The sequence below is a fragment of the Mangifera indica genome, chromosome 13 (genome assembly GCF_011075055.1).
Source record: "Mangifera indica cultivar Alphonso chromosome 13, CATAS_Mindica_2.1, whole genome shotgun sequence".
Lineage (NCBI taxonomy): Eukaryota > Viridiplantae > Streptophyta > Magnoliopsida > Sapindales > Anacardiaceae > Mangifera > Mangifera indica.
Window position 1 is genome coordinate 2,651,379 of NC_058149.1, and position 16,986 is coordinate 2,668,364.

The window sequence follows — 16,986 nt, forward strand, 5'->3', positions numbered from 1 at the left end:
GGTACACAAATGTATACACACTCATATGTGTCATCACATGATTGGTTATTGTTTTATTCTTAATTCAAAATCATCCAATCACATGATGACACATATAAATATGTATACATTTGTGTACCTAAAATAGGTACACATACTTTTATTATTTATAGTCCTACATGTTTTGATGTACGCTTGTATGTATTTGAGTCTTGTTTTAACCTACCGAAAACATACGCCCAAGACAAAAGAAGTCATGCTCGTACGATTTGATTTATAATAAAAATCACGCCTGCGCATTGTTCTGATTAAAAAAATTGGCTTAACAAATGTTCATGCGTATATTAACGTACGCCCATATGTTATCTCATATAAATGCAATTCGTCTTCTTCCTTCCATATTTCACGCATTTTTCCAACCCTAAGCCATGCCTCCATTTTTATTTCTCTCAAAATATTTCCCTTATCTCACTCAAGTCTTACCAAAACTCAAAATTTCTTGCACAAAGTCACTCCATTTTGCACAAAAATCATTTCCACACTTGCATTTTCAATATATATATATATATATCTTCAAACATCTTCCATTCAAGCACAATGCCTCCAAGATTGAGGCTATCTACAAGGAAAGCAAGAAATAGCCAAGAAGGTCTGTACAAAATTAGGATTGAAGATGAAGATCATCTGGCTTGCCTAGAATGACAAGTAAAGCAAGGTATTTTTGTTGGAAGAAGTTTAGAATGGAATATTTTTAATGATATGGGGTTTGAGTAATGAAATAGGTCAATTGATTAGAATTGGAAATGGAGCAAAATATTTTTCATGAATTTAAATGTGCATGAAAATTTGGTTTATGAATTTTATAATACTTTGGAGTTACCTAGAAATAAGAAGATAAATGTTACAGGCTATATCATGAAATTTTTATTACAGAACTTGCATTGGGAAATTAATCTAGAAAAATTGGCTAAATGGTTTGTATGTGACTGTAAGGGATTATTGGAAACTCCACCAAATTATAATTCGTAGGCAGTTTGGCATAGAGTAGGTGGGGAAGGACTCTTTGATTCTCATATTGCAAAATCATTTCAATTGAGGAACTTGTCCCATAGGATCATTTCCTACACTTTAAATGCCCAAACAAACACTAATGGGTATGTTAGGGTTAGGGATATGTTACTTTTAAAGGTCGTAATGAAAGGTAGACAAATTGATTCGGTAAAATGATTGATTAAGAAAATCAAGGCTATTTAGAATGCAAGTACAATTAATGATTTTGGAAATTTACTTACCTAGTTTGCCATAAAATTGGCTCTATCTTTGGAAGATGCAAATGCAGAGTATATTCAAGAATTTTTTGAATTACATTGGATTAATATGGATTCTCTTTTAAGAATGAGAATGATTGAAAAAGTTAGAGAAAATGACAGGCAATTAGTATGAGCAAGAGAAGAGAAAAGGTAATAAGTTAGGGAGGAACCAAGAGAATAACCACCTGGATCTCAAGTTCAGTCAATGCCTGAATCTAGTACCCATCGAAGTTGAAGAGAAAAAAAAGTCAGACGAGAGTCACAAAAAATCCACTTCGAGATGATCAATAGCCGAGTTGAGAGGATCAATAGTCGAGTTGAGATAATCTATAGCTGAGTTGAAACTTTTGGACAAGACATGAGATTCATGAAAGAAACGATACACTCGGTCTATGCAAAGGTGGATTCTTTGATGGAAGAAGAGGTTTTCCAACTAGATCATGACTTTCAGGGATTTTGTCTCCAATAATCCAAGTTCATAAAAAAATTAGCCTCCGTGTGAGCCATAATTTTCATCTTCCATGCATTTAATTTTTACATTCTCATATCACACTTGAGAAACCATTTTTTTTTTCAAGACTAGATGATACTTAACTTTGATGACTTTATTTAATTTCGAAGGATGTTGACATTAGCCTTAATGACTTTGATGACTTGGTGTTGATATTAGCTTTGTTACTAATGTTAATTTGGTGTATGGAATGACTTGAATTAATGAAATGTTCTTGAATTTAAATTGATGTGAATATGATGAATATATTTGTGTTAAAAGGAAATGAAGATTTCAATCGTGTTGAGTAGACATGTTTTGTAAGGAAATGTTTTTGTTAAAAATATTTGCTTTTGAAATGAGATGTGTCGCCAAAAGATTTGCTTTGTCCGGTTTTGTTGAATTGTGCCAAAGATTATTTTTTTTATTGACTTGTATTATTTTTGGAATTATGGAGCAATGAGCAATGTTTATATTATTGTTAAAAATGATTTTTGAACCAAGTGCTTTATTGATAGGCTAAATCCTCCCTTATTTTGATTTTTGACAAAAAGGGAGAGAAATTGGTCAAAATGCACAATGAAAATTGTTAAAATAAAAATTGTTGATTGATTCATTATACTAATGGAAATTCAATTTATGATACGCATATAATTGTTGTTGCAAAGAGTTAATGGTGATAAAATGCATAATGAGAAATAAAAATTGTTGGCTTGATTCTAATGATTATATATGTATAAAGGCAACTTGTGCTTAGAACATTGAAATGAGGAGGAGTTTTAGGCTTAAAATGAGGTGGAGTATTCAAAATGTTGTAATCAAATTTTGATCAAAGTTAAAATGCATTTTTCATTAAGTTTAAATTGTTTTTAAACTTAGTTTTTGTCATTAATAAAAAATGAGAGATTGTTGGACTCTTGAGTGTTTTGATGATAACTAAGTGAAATCATCAAACTTGTCTATGACATAAATTGGTTCATAACCAAAACTGAACAAATGTTGAAAAATGCAAAGTTTCGAGTATATATGCATGTACATTACTTCACAAAGGCAAAGTCACAGGGAGACATGAACAAGGATGCCTATGGGTTAAGCAAGGACAACATGAGATTGATCAATGTACGCTTGGAGCATGAATAAATTCGTATGCCCATGGAAGAAATCATACACACGAGCTTGATCTCTTGTACACTTGGGCTTAATGTTTGGTACACTCGTACCTCTTTACTTATTCAAAGATCCACAATTGACCCTTTCTTGTACCCATAAAGCACATCTAAGTCAAGTAAACATTGTACACCCAGGCAAATGCTATGAATGCCCATGCATAGGAAAATTTTAAGTGTGCATGTCCTCGTACGTGATGGTTGTACACAACTTTAGAATTTTCAAGAATCATTAAAATAAAGCTATGCATGCCCATGCATATCATATTGCACACCCGTGCATTCATGAAGCACAAGGAGAATTCGACTATTGAGAGGTTTGACCAAGGTTGAAAAGGTCAAGTACACCAGTACAAGTATAAAGTATGCTCATACATCCTTGTATTTCATAAGAAAGATATCATTTTTGGATGTCAACAAATACTTCTCCAAATCCAATGGTTATATCAACCATTCCAACCAGCTAAGCCTACTAATTGAAACATCATTTAGTTGGAAAATGTTAGAGATCATTGATGTAAAATCTATACTCTTCTTCTCCTCTAAAAATTCTCTTCTAAGCTCATAACATATGTACTTAAGAGAAATCATTGTGCTCATTATTGTCAGTATCCTATAATACACGATACGTATCCTATAATATAATATGTGTTATTGATATGAATCGATACTTTTTAAAGAAAATGATATTATAACAGGAGTGTATATGAGAAATTTTAAAGTTTTATAGGTGTTTATGATATTTTTCAAAATGATGATGTGTCTATTATACTTTTTATTTTTTTTTTTCTTAAAAGTTGTATCATATGATACTTGATACATGATACATAAAATTAGATTTTCGATACATGATATGATACACAATTTAATTACCATGATTGTGCTTAATATTTTATATTAGCCTTTGCAGAGGCATTTTCTCATAATATTTTTTTTGGATGAGATCCTAGAAAACTTTGTTAAAAAGGACATTCTTTATGAGTGGAACTTCAAGTTGATTGCTTGAAAAAGTAAACATAGGAGACTTGAAAGAGAAAATTCTGAACCACTATAAATGTTGAACATTTCTTTCCTTTTCTTTACTTTTTGCATATTATTTGCGTTATGTGTTTTTTATTAGTTGTTTAAATGAAAGTTTTTTTACGTTAAGTTTTAAATAATCATATTTGCTTCCCTCTTGGATTGTATTAGCCATTATGGTATTTTCATTGTTTGAGAGGAGACAAGGTTAAAGAATCAAAGATTTTATTTTGTTTATCTCTTAAGTCATCAAGAAGTTGGAAAGAATTCTAAATGGAACACATGGTATGTAAATTAAACAAATCAATAGATAGAGTAAGCCTTTCGAAAATAGTATCTTAAGTTTAATGATATCATCACTTTTTTTTTTTTGTTTAAACAAATACTGTTGGTTGGTGTATATATATGAATGTTAGTGGAAGCAAGTTTATTTTTTAGTTTGTATAATAGCTATGATTTATTGCATGATACTAAGAAATATCTCTCTGAGAATTTGAAATGAAATATATAAGATAAACAACTTATGTGATTGAAATAAAATTATTCAGTGATAGATCACAAGGATTACTAAGGTTGTCTCAAAAACTTTATATTAATAAAATTCTAGAGATATTTAAGATGGATAAATGCTTAGTAGAGGTAGTTCTTATTTAAAAAGGAAATAAATTTAACCTTCTGCAATGTATGAAAAAATAAATTGGAACAAGAGCAAACAAAAAATATCCCTTTTCCATCAAATATTTAGAGTTTAATGTATGCTTAAAGTTGCACTAGACTAGGCATTAGTTTTGATGTTGGAATGTCGGGCAAATATCAAAGTAATTCAAGTTTGGATCGTTAACAAACTCTAAGAAAATCCTTATTACTAGCAAAGAACTAAGGATAATATGCTCATTTATAAAATGTTCGATCATTCTGAGATGACTGGATATTCAAATTCAAACAATGTTGGATGTGTTGATATAATAATTTTTTAATCTAGAAATGCTAGGTTTATTGAAAATGGTAACATTAGTGAGAGTGAAGGAATGAATGACGTTAGCACTCAGGAAGTTAGGGTGGAAGTTTAACTTCTAAAATTGTTGTTCTTCAAGTTATAATTCACTATAACAAATATTCAATTTAGGTATAAAACATTTGACTTTTAAGGACGATATTTTTTACATTCAAGGACATTTTTTACTTTTAAGGATGAATTTTTAACTTTTTGAAATGAACATTTTTGTTACCTTTTTTAAATTTGTTGTAGTGATTCAATCAAATAATAATCAAGAGAAACAAATGAATGTTATAATTCAACCAAATAATAATCAAAAACAATAAATGAATGATTAAACACTCCATGATGAAGTTTGTGGCATGCTTTGAGGTCACTATTCATGGATTATGGTTATGGAACTTTATTTTAGGGCTTAGGATTGTTGACAATATTGTCAAGCTGCAGAAAATTTATTGTGATAATTTTGTCACAATTTTCTTCTCTAAAAAAATTAGTATTCTAAAAGTGTTAAGTATATAGAAAAAAAATACTTTGTCATTAAATAAGAAATTCAAAAACAAAGAATGTTAATTGAGCATATTAACACTAACTTTATGATTGCACATCTTTTAACAAAATGATTACCTCCTAAAACATTTGATGAATATGTTGAAAGGATGAGTATTATTGGATATCATTAATGATATATTTTTATGTTTGTATTAAATTTATGCATTTGAAACCTTGAGCTCATTTATGTATTTATAATATTTCCTATTTTCTATTTGCATATATAACTAGTTTAGAACAATGTTGATAAGAATAGTCTTATAATAAAAATATTAAAATTGGACCGTTATGGTTATATTTATTTAATATGTTAAGTTGAAAGTTAGTGTTTTGATACATAGAAGAGACGGTGTTGAGAAAATGACATACAACTATTATGACACACATTAATATTTCAACTTAATAATGATATAATGTTATAACTAATATAAAACAAATTTTAGTATAAAATTTTGTGCACTTTATGTCTTTTTTATTAAATTATGAAAGTAATATCATATAACCAAATGAGAGAATGTAATTTTTATAGCTTACGTAACATTAAAAAAATATTATATCATGTATAATTGTATTCATTTGATTAAATAATTAATCTTTAATAAGATTTTTAATACCTAAATTCTTACAACAATAAAATCTAACACATAGAAAAATATAAGTTCTTTTATCCATCATCAAGACAAAGAGTTAAATGAGAGAAATGAACATCCTTTAAATTCTTTATTAATTCTCTTTATATTTTGTATGTTTCAAAATATAATGGATCAATGTATGTTTTTCTATCTTCAAACTATATGAAAAATATGAAGTTTAAGATTTATAAGCATAATAATTTGATGTTTAATTGTTTCTTCATGAATGTAATTATGACTTACAAAGTGAGGAAAGAAAAGAAGAGTAAAAGGAAGGCACTCAATATTAGATAATACATTAATATCATGGCTTATTACAAAAAATTAATAATTTTTCTAGTAGGTTGTAATTAATAATTCCTTTCTATGTTTTTATGATGAATTTGTGAAATAGGAAATGTAAGATAGATAAATGAAAGAATAGTAAAAGGAATGTAGAACATAATGGTTTCCTATTTATTGAGTGTGAATCACTCGCCCTTTTCCTTTTTATTTTACAGGTAATAGGTGATTGGCGGTCGTTGAGATGGACGTCGGTTGAGGATGTGCAAGAGGGAATTATTTGGATTAGTTGATTTACATTATGTTATATTTTATGATTTAGTACTTATATGTTACACACATTTTATGGTCATGTTTCCATTTGTGACATCTTTTATACTTGAGAGTAGGGTTGAATTCGAGTTGAGTCAAGCTCGAGCTCGGTTAGGTTTACATATAGTTGAGCTAGAGTTCGAGCTTGAGCTCGTGAAAACCAAGATCATATTCGATTTGAATTTGATTCAGTTCGTTTTTCGTTATTAAAACGACGTCATTTTAATATATATTAGTCAAAACGACGTCATTTTGTATCAAAATTTTTAATTAAAAAATTTGACGAGTAGCTCGAGCTCGAGCTCGTATAGGACTGACTCGTTTTGGGTTTGCTTGAGTCGAGCTCGAGTTCAAGCTCGAATGGGCTCGATTCAAGTCCAACCCTACTTGAGAGTAAGGTTTAAAGTTTTGGATTGTTGATGTTAAGGTTTTGGGCTTAGGGTTAAGGGTTTAAGATTTAACTTGAGATTAAGGTTTGAGGATTATGTTTAAGCATTATGTTAGGGTTTTGGGTTTAGCTTAAGGTTTAAGTTAGGCTAAGTTTTAATGTTTATATTTATTATGAAAGTTTTGACATTAAAGTTTGCGGTAACTTCATTAGTTTAAATTCCCAAAATGTATATGACATAGACAAGTTTATGAGATCTTAAGAATGTGCCTTGTATAAGTTTACTTGTATTACATTACAGTTAATGTCATCCAATAGTTTTGGAATCCTACCCATACCACGAAGAATTAAGGTTATTATCTGAAGAGTAACACTTACCTACTCTATCTAAAACCTTTGATGACTTTGAAGTTTGTATAAGAGCTAGACTTCTACAATTAAGTCTATTATGGCCAAGTTCTTGGTAGCAACTACAATATCATTGTTGAACTTCTTTCCCGCATGAAATAACCCAATTATGACTTGACCATCAACCATACCTTAAGGACTTTGCTTAACATTCAATGCCACTTTGAACCCAAACTCTTTGACCAAAGATATCATTCATTTCATTAACATGCTTCAAGATACCCCAATTCAAATTCTTTCTTTGTATCCACGTACCCAATCCTATGTGATTGATAATAACTCTAAACAAGGAACACTCGCTTGATCATCCTCATCAATATCAATATATGGATTACCTTTACGTACCTTATTATGAACTTCAATATTTGTCTTTATGAAAGAATACTATTGTTTCTCTTGTAACGGATTAGAAGAATTTGTAGTTTTATTAATTTCTCTTGTTATGCAAGTTATCCTTACTATCAAATCTATGTGCTTTAGAAATAATATTTAGATATACTCTTCTCAAATTTGGAGAAAACTATTAAAAAATTCACAAACAAGTTATATCATCTTCTTCAAAAAGGCTAAGATTATCATCTTTGATGTCACAATGCATTATATGTCGCACACACACACATACATATATTTTGTCTTCTTCTAACATAATTCATTATGTTATATCATCTATTGTTGTCTATTGACCTTTATATATAACTGACACAACGATATCCGAAATTTTGATCAATCTTATAATAGTAATATGATTTATTTTAGAATAAAGAGATACAATAAAAGAAATTCAGAGTTATGTCAAAATTTCATTTCACCCAAAATTTTAAGCTATTAGTGTGAAAAATATGTTAAACTATAAAATTACAGATACCGCCACAGTTTAACACACTTTCATTCACCCCTTGAATAACTAATAAAAATTTATAAACCCCCTTTACCATCAAAATCTTACAATGAACCCCTTAAATATGCTAAACTTAAAAAATGCCCGAGATAATGTACACATTCCTTTCTCTGAACTTTCTTCATTTAGCCCTTTTAGCTTATAAAATTTACAGCACACCCTTAATATGCTAACGAAAATTACATTAACTCCTTCCTTTATATTTAAAATCTTTTTTTTTTTTTTTTTGTAAGTATTTATATTTAAAATCTTACTTTACCTCATGTTCACAATTCAGCGTATTACACTAAACTTCTAGCGAAACCTTAAACTTTCAAAAACTCATGAAAATCTGCCAATACTTCCCTCCTTCCGTGAAATACATTACATCAACTTAGAACAAAAAACAACTCCACATTAAATTTGATACCTGAATTTAATTATTTTTTGCTAAATTTATATTTTATTAGTGACATTTTACAAATGAGAATGTGAACAATAAAAGGGGAAGTTAAGGTTGATAGATGTTAGGGTTTTGTTGGAAGATTAAAAATAAGGACACATTTAAAAAAAAAAAATCAAGTTTGGTTATATTGGTATAGTACTCAAAAGCTTGGTTAATTTTGTCTAACTCCCCCAAAAATTGCTTAAAATTAATAACCCTTATAATATGGCTTCCTTGAATTCCTTCCACTAATAATAACGAAATATTTCTCCTTGCCAAGCTCACTACATCGATGAATCCAGCAGTTATAGATCCTTTATGTCTTACTACAAAGAGAAAATTTTATACTATAATTTGCCAGCTAAAAGCTACAATTCCTTGAGAAATTTTCTTATTGTGCCCACATAAAACTTTCAACTGCTAAATACTTTCTTCTCTGTCGTCTCGTTGAAACAATAGGGAGGTGCTTGAATGAATGACTCGTTCAAAACTGCACCAACCTCAAATGTGATAACATGTGTAGATATACCTGCAAAATTGATCCCTAATTTTACAATCTTTTCAAGAAAAAAAATTATAACAAAACTTGCAATTATACAAGATAATGTCATATGCACTCAATTTCGAGTACTTAGTTAAGAATACAAATGATACTCAATAGAGATAGCAATTTGACCCATAAGACCGGGTCTTCAAATTGCCTCTCACCAAATAGGATGGAGATTCCCTGATAAAGTCAGAGACGAAGATTTTCTAATAAATGCAAGAACGACGATGACTAAAATTTCTATAGTCGAGATGGGATGGAAATGAGAAAATATATATTTTCAACCTGTCCCCTTCTCGGTTTGTCTCTTCTTGCACGTATTTCTTAAACTTTTACCTATTAAAACTCTTACAAATTTTGAATTATTAAAATATATTTTGTCATTCAATAAATATTTTATTATCTTTCTACTGAAAATGGAGAGTGCAGAAATTTTCCAGTTAAAAGGAAGAGAAGATAATTTTTTTCTGCAAGAAAATGATGAAGATTCCTTGTCATCTCGTATCAAAGATAAGACAAAGACGGGAAAGGTTTCCTGCAAAGATGGAGACTAAGGTATTGAACCTCTACCTATCCCGTTGCCGTCTATATGCTCAAAACATAAACATGGGTTCGTTGGAAGAAAAGAATGAAGGCCAAATGGTTTACTTACCATCGTAGAAATCCCATCGAACAGGCCTCCTGGAAACAACATCTTCAAAGTACCAAATGAAGTCAACTTTCTCCCAAACATCACACAAGAACCCATCAGTAGTTTGAGTCCCTAAATACTTGGCTCCCTCAAGAAAATTTCTCCGCGGAATCCCCACTTCAAACTGCATAATTTCGCACGTCGCCGCCTCGCCTAAAGTGTAGTAAAACGTGGTGCCATTGTCCCACTCCACGCCGTACAGAAGCACCCCCAGTTGCTTCTGAAATATATTCACATTGGTCCCCCGCGGCCAGTCGTACCAGAGATCGCTTATCTGCAGATGCCCTGTGCTCAAGTTCATATAGAGAAGTGCATGGAATTGGTCCGGCCATGGCCGCGGACTTGGGGTACTGGTTGTGTCAATGGGTTGAAGAAGAAGAAGAATCAGCAAGCTCAGTGTTTTGTTTCTCAATGGTTTCATCTTGAGTCTGTGATATTAATTGTTGGTGTGTTTGTGATTTAAGCAAATTTTATAGAAGGGAAGCTGAAGATACAAGTGACGAGAGGCTGGGAAAATTCTTCTGGAAGGATAAGTTTTTGTAGTGTACACTTTAATTTCCCTGTCTTATTCATAATAAATTTAGGGAAATCTAGGACACCAACCAACCGCATAATCCGACATTATCAATGCATTTTATAATTTTCTAAAATAAAATTACTTTGATTTTCAAATATTAACAAAATTAATAAAATATTAAAATTTAAAAAAAAATGAATTTAAGCTTTTAATATATTTATAAAATCTTAATTTACTCACTTTAATAGTGATTATAAATCTGATCAATATATTCCAAAATTTACTCATCCAACCAATTCAAACAAGATTCTCCAATTATTAAAAAAAATAGTATAATTAAAAAAATTTCTTTTCCCTTAACCATTTCGAGTCTAAGACATTGAAACATCTCTTTATAACAATAAAAACGCGTAAAAATACCTCTCATATAAAGAAAGAATGTGTTATGGGGTGTAGTTTTAAGAAGAAGAAAGAAATTCACTAAAGACAATAGAATGTGTATACAGAAGCATCATCACAAAGGCAAAGATACGAGACATATAGAGAAACTATATTATATGGTTAAAAAAGTACATAAAAGACAATAAATGGCATTGCAGAAAGATTTAAAATAGTATCCTGGGCAGACAAAGCATGCCATAACCTCAAAAACAAGAAGATCCAATTCACCAAAAACTGGGCAAATGGTACTCCACAGAACCAATTATTAAGAAAAATTCTTCATGTGCCTAATCTCTCTCTCTCTCATTTTCTCTCTCTTATAAGTAGTGAGCTCTACATTTCATTGCTACTGTTATCTACATTGCAGATTGAAACATCATTTCCGCGAGTTCCTGCCACATTGCACACAAATTAGATTCAACAAAAATAACATTTGAAGAAAACATAGTGAAACAATATTGAACACTTTTATGACTAAGAAGCTGGCATGACAGAATACTAGGAAATCAAACAAAAAATTTCTTGATTCTGTAATAACACCATCCATTTCAGGTTTCCTCTGGATAGACTAGTTTTTTATCACTGTTAGCATTATGGGAAGAGATGAAAGTTGCATCGATCATTCTAATTAATACTTTTTTACTCCTATTTTATGGTCAGTAGACAGTAACTCACAGCCAGTCGTGCTAATGGACGTTCTGCTACTATTTAAACAAGCAATAGATGTTAGCAGCTATCCGAATATTACAGATAATATATATAAATATATATAAATATATTTAATTACCTGTTTAGCAGAAGGAACCTTGGGTTCTCCCCATTCCATGGCTTTCTTCTCAAGATATTCAAAATCAGCCTTACCAGCCTATCATTAGATGGCAACATTTTGCATTAGCCAAAGAAACAAATTAAACAAAACAAAGAAGAATATATATAATGGGAACATATTACCTCAATTTTAGCCCCAACCTCTGAGTCAAAGCTCTGATATCGCTTACGAACAAGCTCAGCCAAAGAACCATCCTTTTTCCATAACAGAACCCGCTCAGTAAAATAGATTACAAAATAAGCAATTCATTGTAGTAAATTGGATTAGTATTTTATATTTTATTTAATATAGCAATAATTATCACCTCAATCAGCTTGGCAGCATTTCGAAGTCCACGGGCTAGTGCATCCATTCCAGTAATATGAGCGATGAACAAGTCCTCAACTTCTGTGCTCTCTCTTCGTCTAAAATATATAATAGAGTAGGTTCAGCCAAAAGGGGCATTGGAAAGGTAAAGAAATTAGAGCATAAAAGAAAAACATACAAAATAGTCATCTTGTCATGTAAAGAAGTGGAGCAAAACTTAATTAAGATGCAGTATAGATATCCATCATGAAAAATCTTATAAACGAAAATTCATGCAAGCACAAAGAGAAGGATCAATAAGGGAAAAAAGAGACTCACAATTTTGCATCAAAGTTGAACCCTCCTGGAGCTAACCCTCCCTGTGATAAACAAATTAATAAAATAAATTCAGGATAAAATTAGTGTCAAAGGAGTTTTACAGTGAATCAGATGGTTGCTTGTATTACACACATTTCTGATTACACTGAGCATAACCATGGTTGACTCTGCAACATCAGTCAAGAATTGATCTGTATCCCAACCTGTGGTAATGTCAATAGGTCCATATTATAAACTAAAATCTCCGGTTATCTCAAGTGGAGTTTGTAAAATCTTTATCTAAAATAAGCATAGAAATAAAATACAGCCAAAGTGCAGAATATTTCAGTACCAACTTGAGGATCGCCAGTGTTTGCATCAATATTTCCTAGTAAACCATTGAGTCTTGCAGTTTCAAGCTCATGATGACAGCTGTAAACCACACAAGCATTTTACAGGTATTGAGGAACTTCATGAAAGTTCAATCTTCCAATTGAAAGCACTTAATAAAAACAAATAAGCAAAGCATACAATAAGAGCTTGAGAAACAAAAATTATGACATACCTGTGACCAGACAGGGTGGCATGGTTACACTCAATGTTTAGTTTAAATTCATCTACAAAAAATTTAAAAAAGTAACAATATGTTAGATGTTAACTGCTATGCTAAATAAACACCATAAATAATTAGACAATTCGTTTAAATGTAAACAGTGCATGAGTACGACAACAAAATTAAAAATCAGGATGGAAAGATTGAAGGAAACTACGCATTATAATTTTCCTCTAGATTAAAAAAATCAAGTCATCCAACGGTTTATAGCCCCAGTCCCAGTCCCAGTTAGACCAACTATAGCTCATGGCGTAAAATCAAGTTGGTGACAATTTCAGTCCTCGAAAGACATGATGTCATTTTTCAATGACAACAACAGTATGTTTTAATCCCAAAAATGGATCTCAAGTAGATTAGTAATGTCCAAATAAGGAAAGAAGCACCCAATCATGCTACAAATGTAGTTAAGAATCTTAATATTGTTATAAAAATACAGTAAAGTGAACAGGAATATTACCTATGAGACCATACTTTCGTAAAAAGTTAGCAGTTGTTGCAGCATCCCAGTCGTATCTGACAAACATCACCATATGTTAAAATAAACCTGGATTGTTTGCCTTATTGGCCATAATATTATATCAAGAAAAAAAGCATACTGGTGTTTTGTAGGTTCTTGAGGCTTGGGTTCAATTAACAGAGTCCCTGAAAGTAAAAGAAACAGTAGGTCCCCATTATAATTTGGTGTGTTGAAAACAAAATAAAAAGAAAAAAAATTGACTGTTCTTAAATTTTCTGGATAAATGAAAATTTGAGAAATGAAAGAGACCATTACAATAGGTATGTTATTCACATTCTATGAAGCCATAAATCATAAGATTTATTCTACCCCTATAACTGTTGGAATTTTCCTAGCATCTGACAGTCATAAAAGTAAATCCATTACAATGGGGAGAAGAAAAACATACCATTGAATCCAATTTTCTTCTTGTAGGCAGCAGCAGCTTCTAGGAATCTTGCCTGCAAACAGGCAACAAATAGTCTCAGTCAAATCATAAAAATAAAACCAAAAGAGAACATCTGGATAGTAAAACCTTGTCAATAATACATAATATCTAAGGAAAGATAAATAACAAACAAAATAACTTAAAAGTAAGGACATGTTTGATAAAAATACCAAATGACCCAGCTCTCTTCCCATATCTGTGTTCAAGAGAGTTTGATAACCCTCACGGCCACCCCAAAACACATAGTTTTCTCCCCCTAAATAATGCGTGACCTGCAGAATTGTCGATTGGAATTCAGTAACTACTACATTTGAGATAATTTAAACTATATGAAAGAGAAATAATATGCATTTTTCAGAATATCCACAACCACCCACCTCCATGGCTTTCTTGACTTGAGCTGCAGAATATGCATAGACACCTAATTCAGAGCTGTAAAAAAAATTCCAAAACATTTAGAGTTAATAAATAGACACATCCAGTAAGGAAAACAAAAGGAATGAAAAGTTAAGGGTATATATTACCTAGTTGCAGCACCATGCATAAAGCGAGGATGCACAAATAGCTGAGCAGTACCCCACAGTGGATGAATCTTGTTTCCCTGAAGATTAAGATTAATGAAAACATTGAAGGCATCAGAAGATTTCATGTCACGTAAGCATATGCTGGTTTCTGATTTTAGTCTCCAAAAACAAAACAATTGCAGAAGAGGTATCATAAATTTATAGATCCAACAAAATAACAATGTCAAATCATAGGTTTCATCTCCTGTATCCTAGAGAGAGTTTTAGAGGTTTTCTTATTGCCTTGCCATTGAATGGGAGTTCTTTACAACATCAAGGTATTGTAATGGACAAATCGATAGAAAGTATATGTGTATCTTACAAAACCCAGGCAAACAATGAATCTTATCATAGACCTTAAACTATTCCTTTTGCCACCAATGCATTCTAGCTCGGTTGATTCACAGGATGAGGATGTGAAGGAGAATGGCTCTAAATCCATGTAAATAACACTTTACAAAAAATAAATGAATACTTTATAATATGAGGACCCAAAACATTCATATCAAATTGCTAAAGAGAAGATACAGGATATCTGAATTTAAATCGAGCCTTTTAATTTCTTTTTTCTTTTCTTCTTTTGTTCCATTCTGAAACAATGAGGCCCAAAATCTACGACAAGTAGATAGAGAGCAAGTTGCATCTCTCTACTTTACTTCAGCATATAATTAAGTAATAATGAGACTTAAGTAAACTTACTAACATGACTTCATGAACTTACCTGAAGCTCTTTAGCAAGGGCCACCACTTCATCCAAGTTTCTATTACTTTCCTGTTACAAATTTAACACCCCATAAACATGATATTAGAGACATGAATATAATTACAATCAGGAATAAAACAGAATAACAAAAATGATAGTAAATAAGACAATGAGCATAATACCCTTAAAAGAAAATAAATGACCAACCTCAAGTGTTTTTCCTTCAGGAGCTATATCCCTGTCGTGGAAACACCACAAATCAACTCCAAGTTTCTCTATGAACTCAAAGTTGGCTCTCACTGTTCCAATAGAAGTGTCATAAAAAAAATATATTCAATTATAAACGGTAACACAATAATAAAGACAAAGTACACTGTGTAAGCAGGTCAGCCAAGCTTACTTCTTCTTTTGGCCATAGCTAATGAATTGGTACCATCTTCCCATGGCCAAAATTTTGTAGGTGCACCAAATGGATCCCCACCTGTTCCACGGAAGGTGTGCCAAAATGCAACACTGAATCTCAACCAATCCTATTGCATTAATAACTTCGTCAGCACAATCTCAATTTAGTAACCAAAGTTCAAAAAGTACAAAGACAAGAACCCAACCTTCATTTTTTTCCCAAGAATCTCTTCTTCGGGATTATACCACTTGAACGCGAGTGGATTCTTGGTATTGGGACCCTATAAAAAATGAAATAAACATATAACTGCAATTACAGAAAATTGAGAACCAACCACAAAGACACAGCTGAACTGAAAATTCTCTTTACCTCATACTTAATCTTTGGAATGCCAGGGAAGAATTCCCCTTCCCAATCATCTGATTCATCACATTGGCTACCAAGATTATCAGCAGGGCATGTTGATGGGACAGCATTCTGAAAAACATAACTTATTCCAAGTCAAAACTCAAAAACAAAATATATACAGACCGATCATTCACTAACTCAAACTGAAACAGTTATTCTCAACATAAAAGTTTGAATCTTTACCACAAGAAACAACACCACATCCAAACAAAGCAGTAGCAGAATAACCCTCTTGGCCTCCATCATTCCTTCACTTCACGCAACTTAACACTGCAGAGCAGAATATAAATCAGTAAACATCAATTTAACTTATTATATCAAAAATATAAAAGATACCCATCATCAAACTTCACAAATAAAATCATGGTCTGGAAGGAAAAATCAATAAAAAATCATCAAACCAGACAAAAATAAAAACTAATAAACAAAAAAGCACAAAATAACTACTAAAATCATCCAAAAAACAGCAATAAAATATCAATCTTAAACAAAAACAAATTGATCATCCAAACTAAAAGAACACTAATTCATCAAAAATGGAGAGACTTACAGATTAAAACGGCTTTTTGAGATTAATGACAGAATGAGAATATCTGTGGAAAGTGAAGTCTTTTATTTATACTATCTAAGCAAGTCCTATGTGAAATTGTTTTAGATTTCAAAGAAGAAATATTATAACACGTGTATCATTATTTTGATTTTATCCAAAAGGTAGATTTCCGTTTTTACCCTCCTTGCCTTTTTGATCGGAAAAAATATCACTGAATTTCACTTATTTTTAGGTAAATACTTTTAACGGTTTTCAAATTTATTTCATTTTAATTTTATCAGTTAAAATTCTATCAATACTAATCTTATAAAATAAT

The 16,986-nt window shown here is 31.1% G+C and overlaps 2 protein-coding genes across 2 annotated transcripts; both read right to left on the reverse strand.

The window, feature by feature from the left end:
- Window positions 1-9,084: 9,084 nt before the first annotated feature.
- LOC123194484 (uncharacterized protein At4g14100-like) lies at window positions 9,085-10,709 on the reverse strand. Its single transcript, XM_044607701.1, has 2 exons — window positions 10,058-10,709; window positions 9,085-9,387 (listed from the first exon to the last, which is right to left on the reverse strand). Exons 1-2 carry the CDS (start codon window positions 10,515-10,517, stop codon window positions 9,272-9,274), a joined length of 576 nt encoding a protein of 191 aa, XP_044463636.1. The 5' UTR covers window positions 10,518-10,709; the 3' UTR covers window positions 9,085-9,271.
- Window positions 10,710-11,142: 433 nt separating this feature from the next.
- On the reverse strand, window positions 11,143-16,773 carry LOC123195155 (xylose isomerase-like). The gene is made up of 21 exons (XM_044608784.1): window positions 16,671-16,773; window positions 16,304-16,390; window positions 16,082-16,189; window positions 15,918-15,992; window positions 15,710-15,839; window positions 15,517-15,608; window positions 15,328-15,378; window positions 14,568-14,644; window positions 14,421-14,475; window positions 14,214-14,315; window positions 14,005-14,056; window positions 13,696-13,741; window positions 13,557-13,612; window positions 13,052-13,103; window positions 12,839-12,918; window positions 12,640-12,710; window positions 12,508-12,548; window positions 12,188-12,287; window positions 12,006-12,077; window positions 11,842-11,919; window positions 11,143-11,446 (listed from the first exon to the last, which is right to left on the reverse strand). The coding sequence occupies exons 2-21, from the start codon at window positions 16,364-16,366 to the stop codon at window positions 11,411-11,413; spliced, it is 1,437 nt and encodes a 478-aa protein (XP_044464719.1). The 5' UTR covers window positions 16,367-16,390; window positions 16,671-16,773; the 3' UTR covers window positions 11,143-11,410.
- Window positions 16,774-16,986: the final 213 nt, after the last annotated feature.

What these genes read in the sequence shown, in the direction of transcription:
- LOC123194484 (XM_044607701.1), bottom strand. Translation starts at nt 10,517, where the DNA reads ATGAAACCATTGAGAAACAAAACACTGAGCTTGCTGATTCTTCTTCTT. An exon ending in TCGATGGGATTTCTACGATG is followed by an intron (nt 9,388 to 10,057) that starts GTAAGTAAACCA and finishes TCAATTTTGCAG; the next exon opens with GTATATCTACACATGTTATC.
- LOC123195155 (XM_044608784.1), bottom strand. Translation starts at nt 16,366, where the DNA reads ATGATGGAGGCCAAGAGGGTTATTCTGCTACTGCTTTGTTTGGATGTG. An exon ending in AGCTATGGCCAAAAGAAGAA is followed by an intron (nt 15,609 to 15,709) that starts GTAAGCTTGGCT and finishes CTATTGGAACAG; the next exon opens with TGAGAGCCAACTTTGAGTTC. An exon ending in ATGCATGGTGCTGCAACTAG is followed by an intron (nt 14,476 to 14,567) that starts GTAATATATACC and finishes TTTTTTTTACAG; the next exon opens with CTCTGAATTAGGTGTCTATG.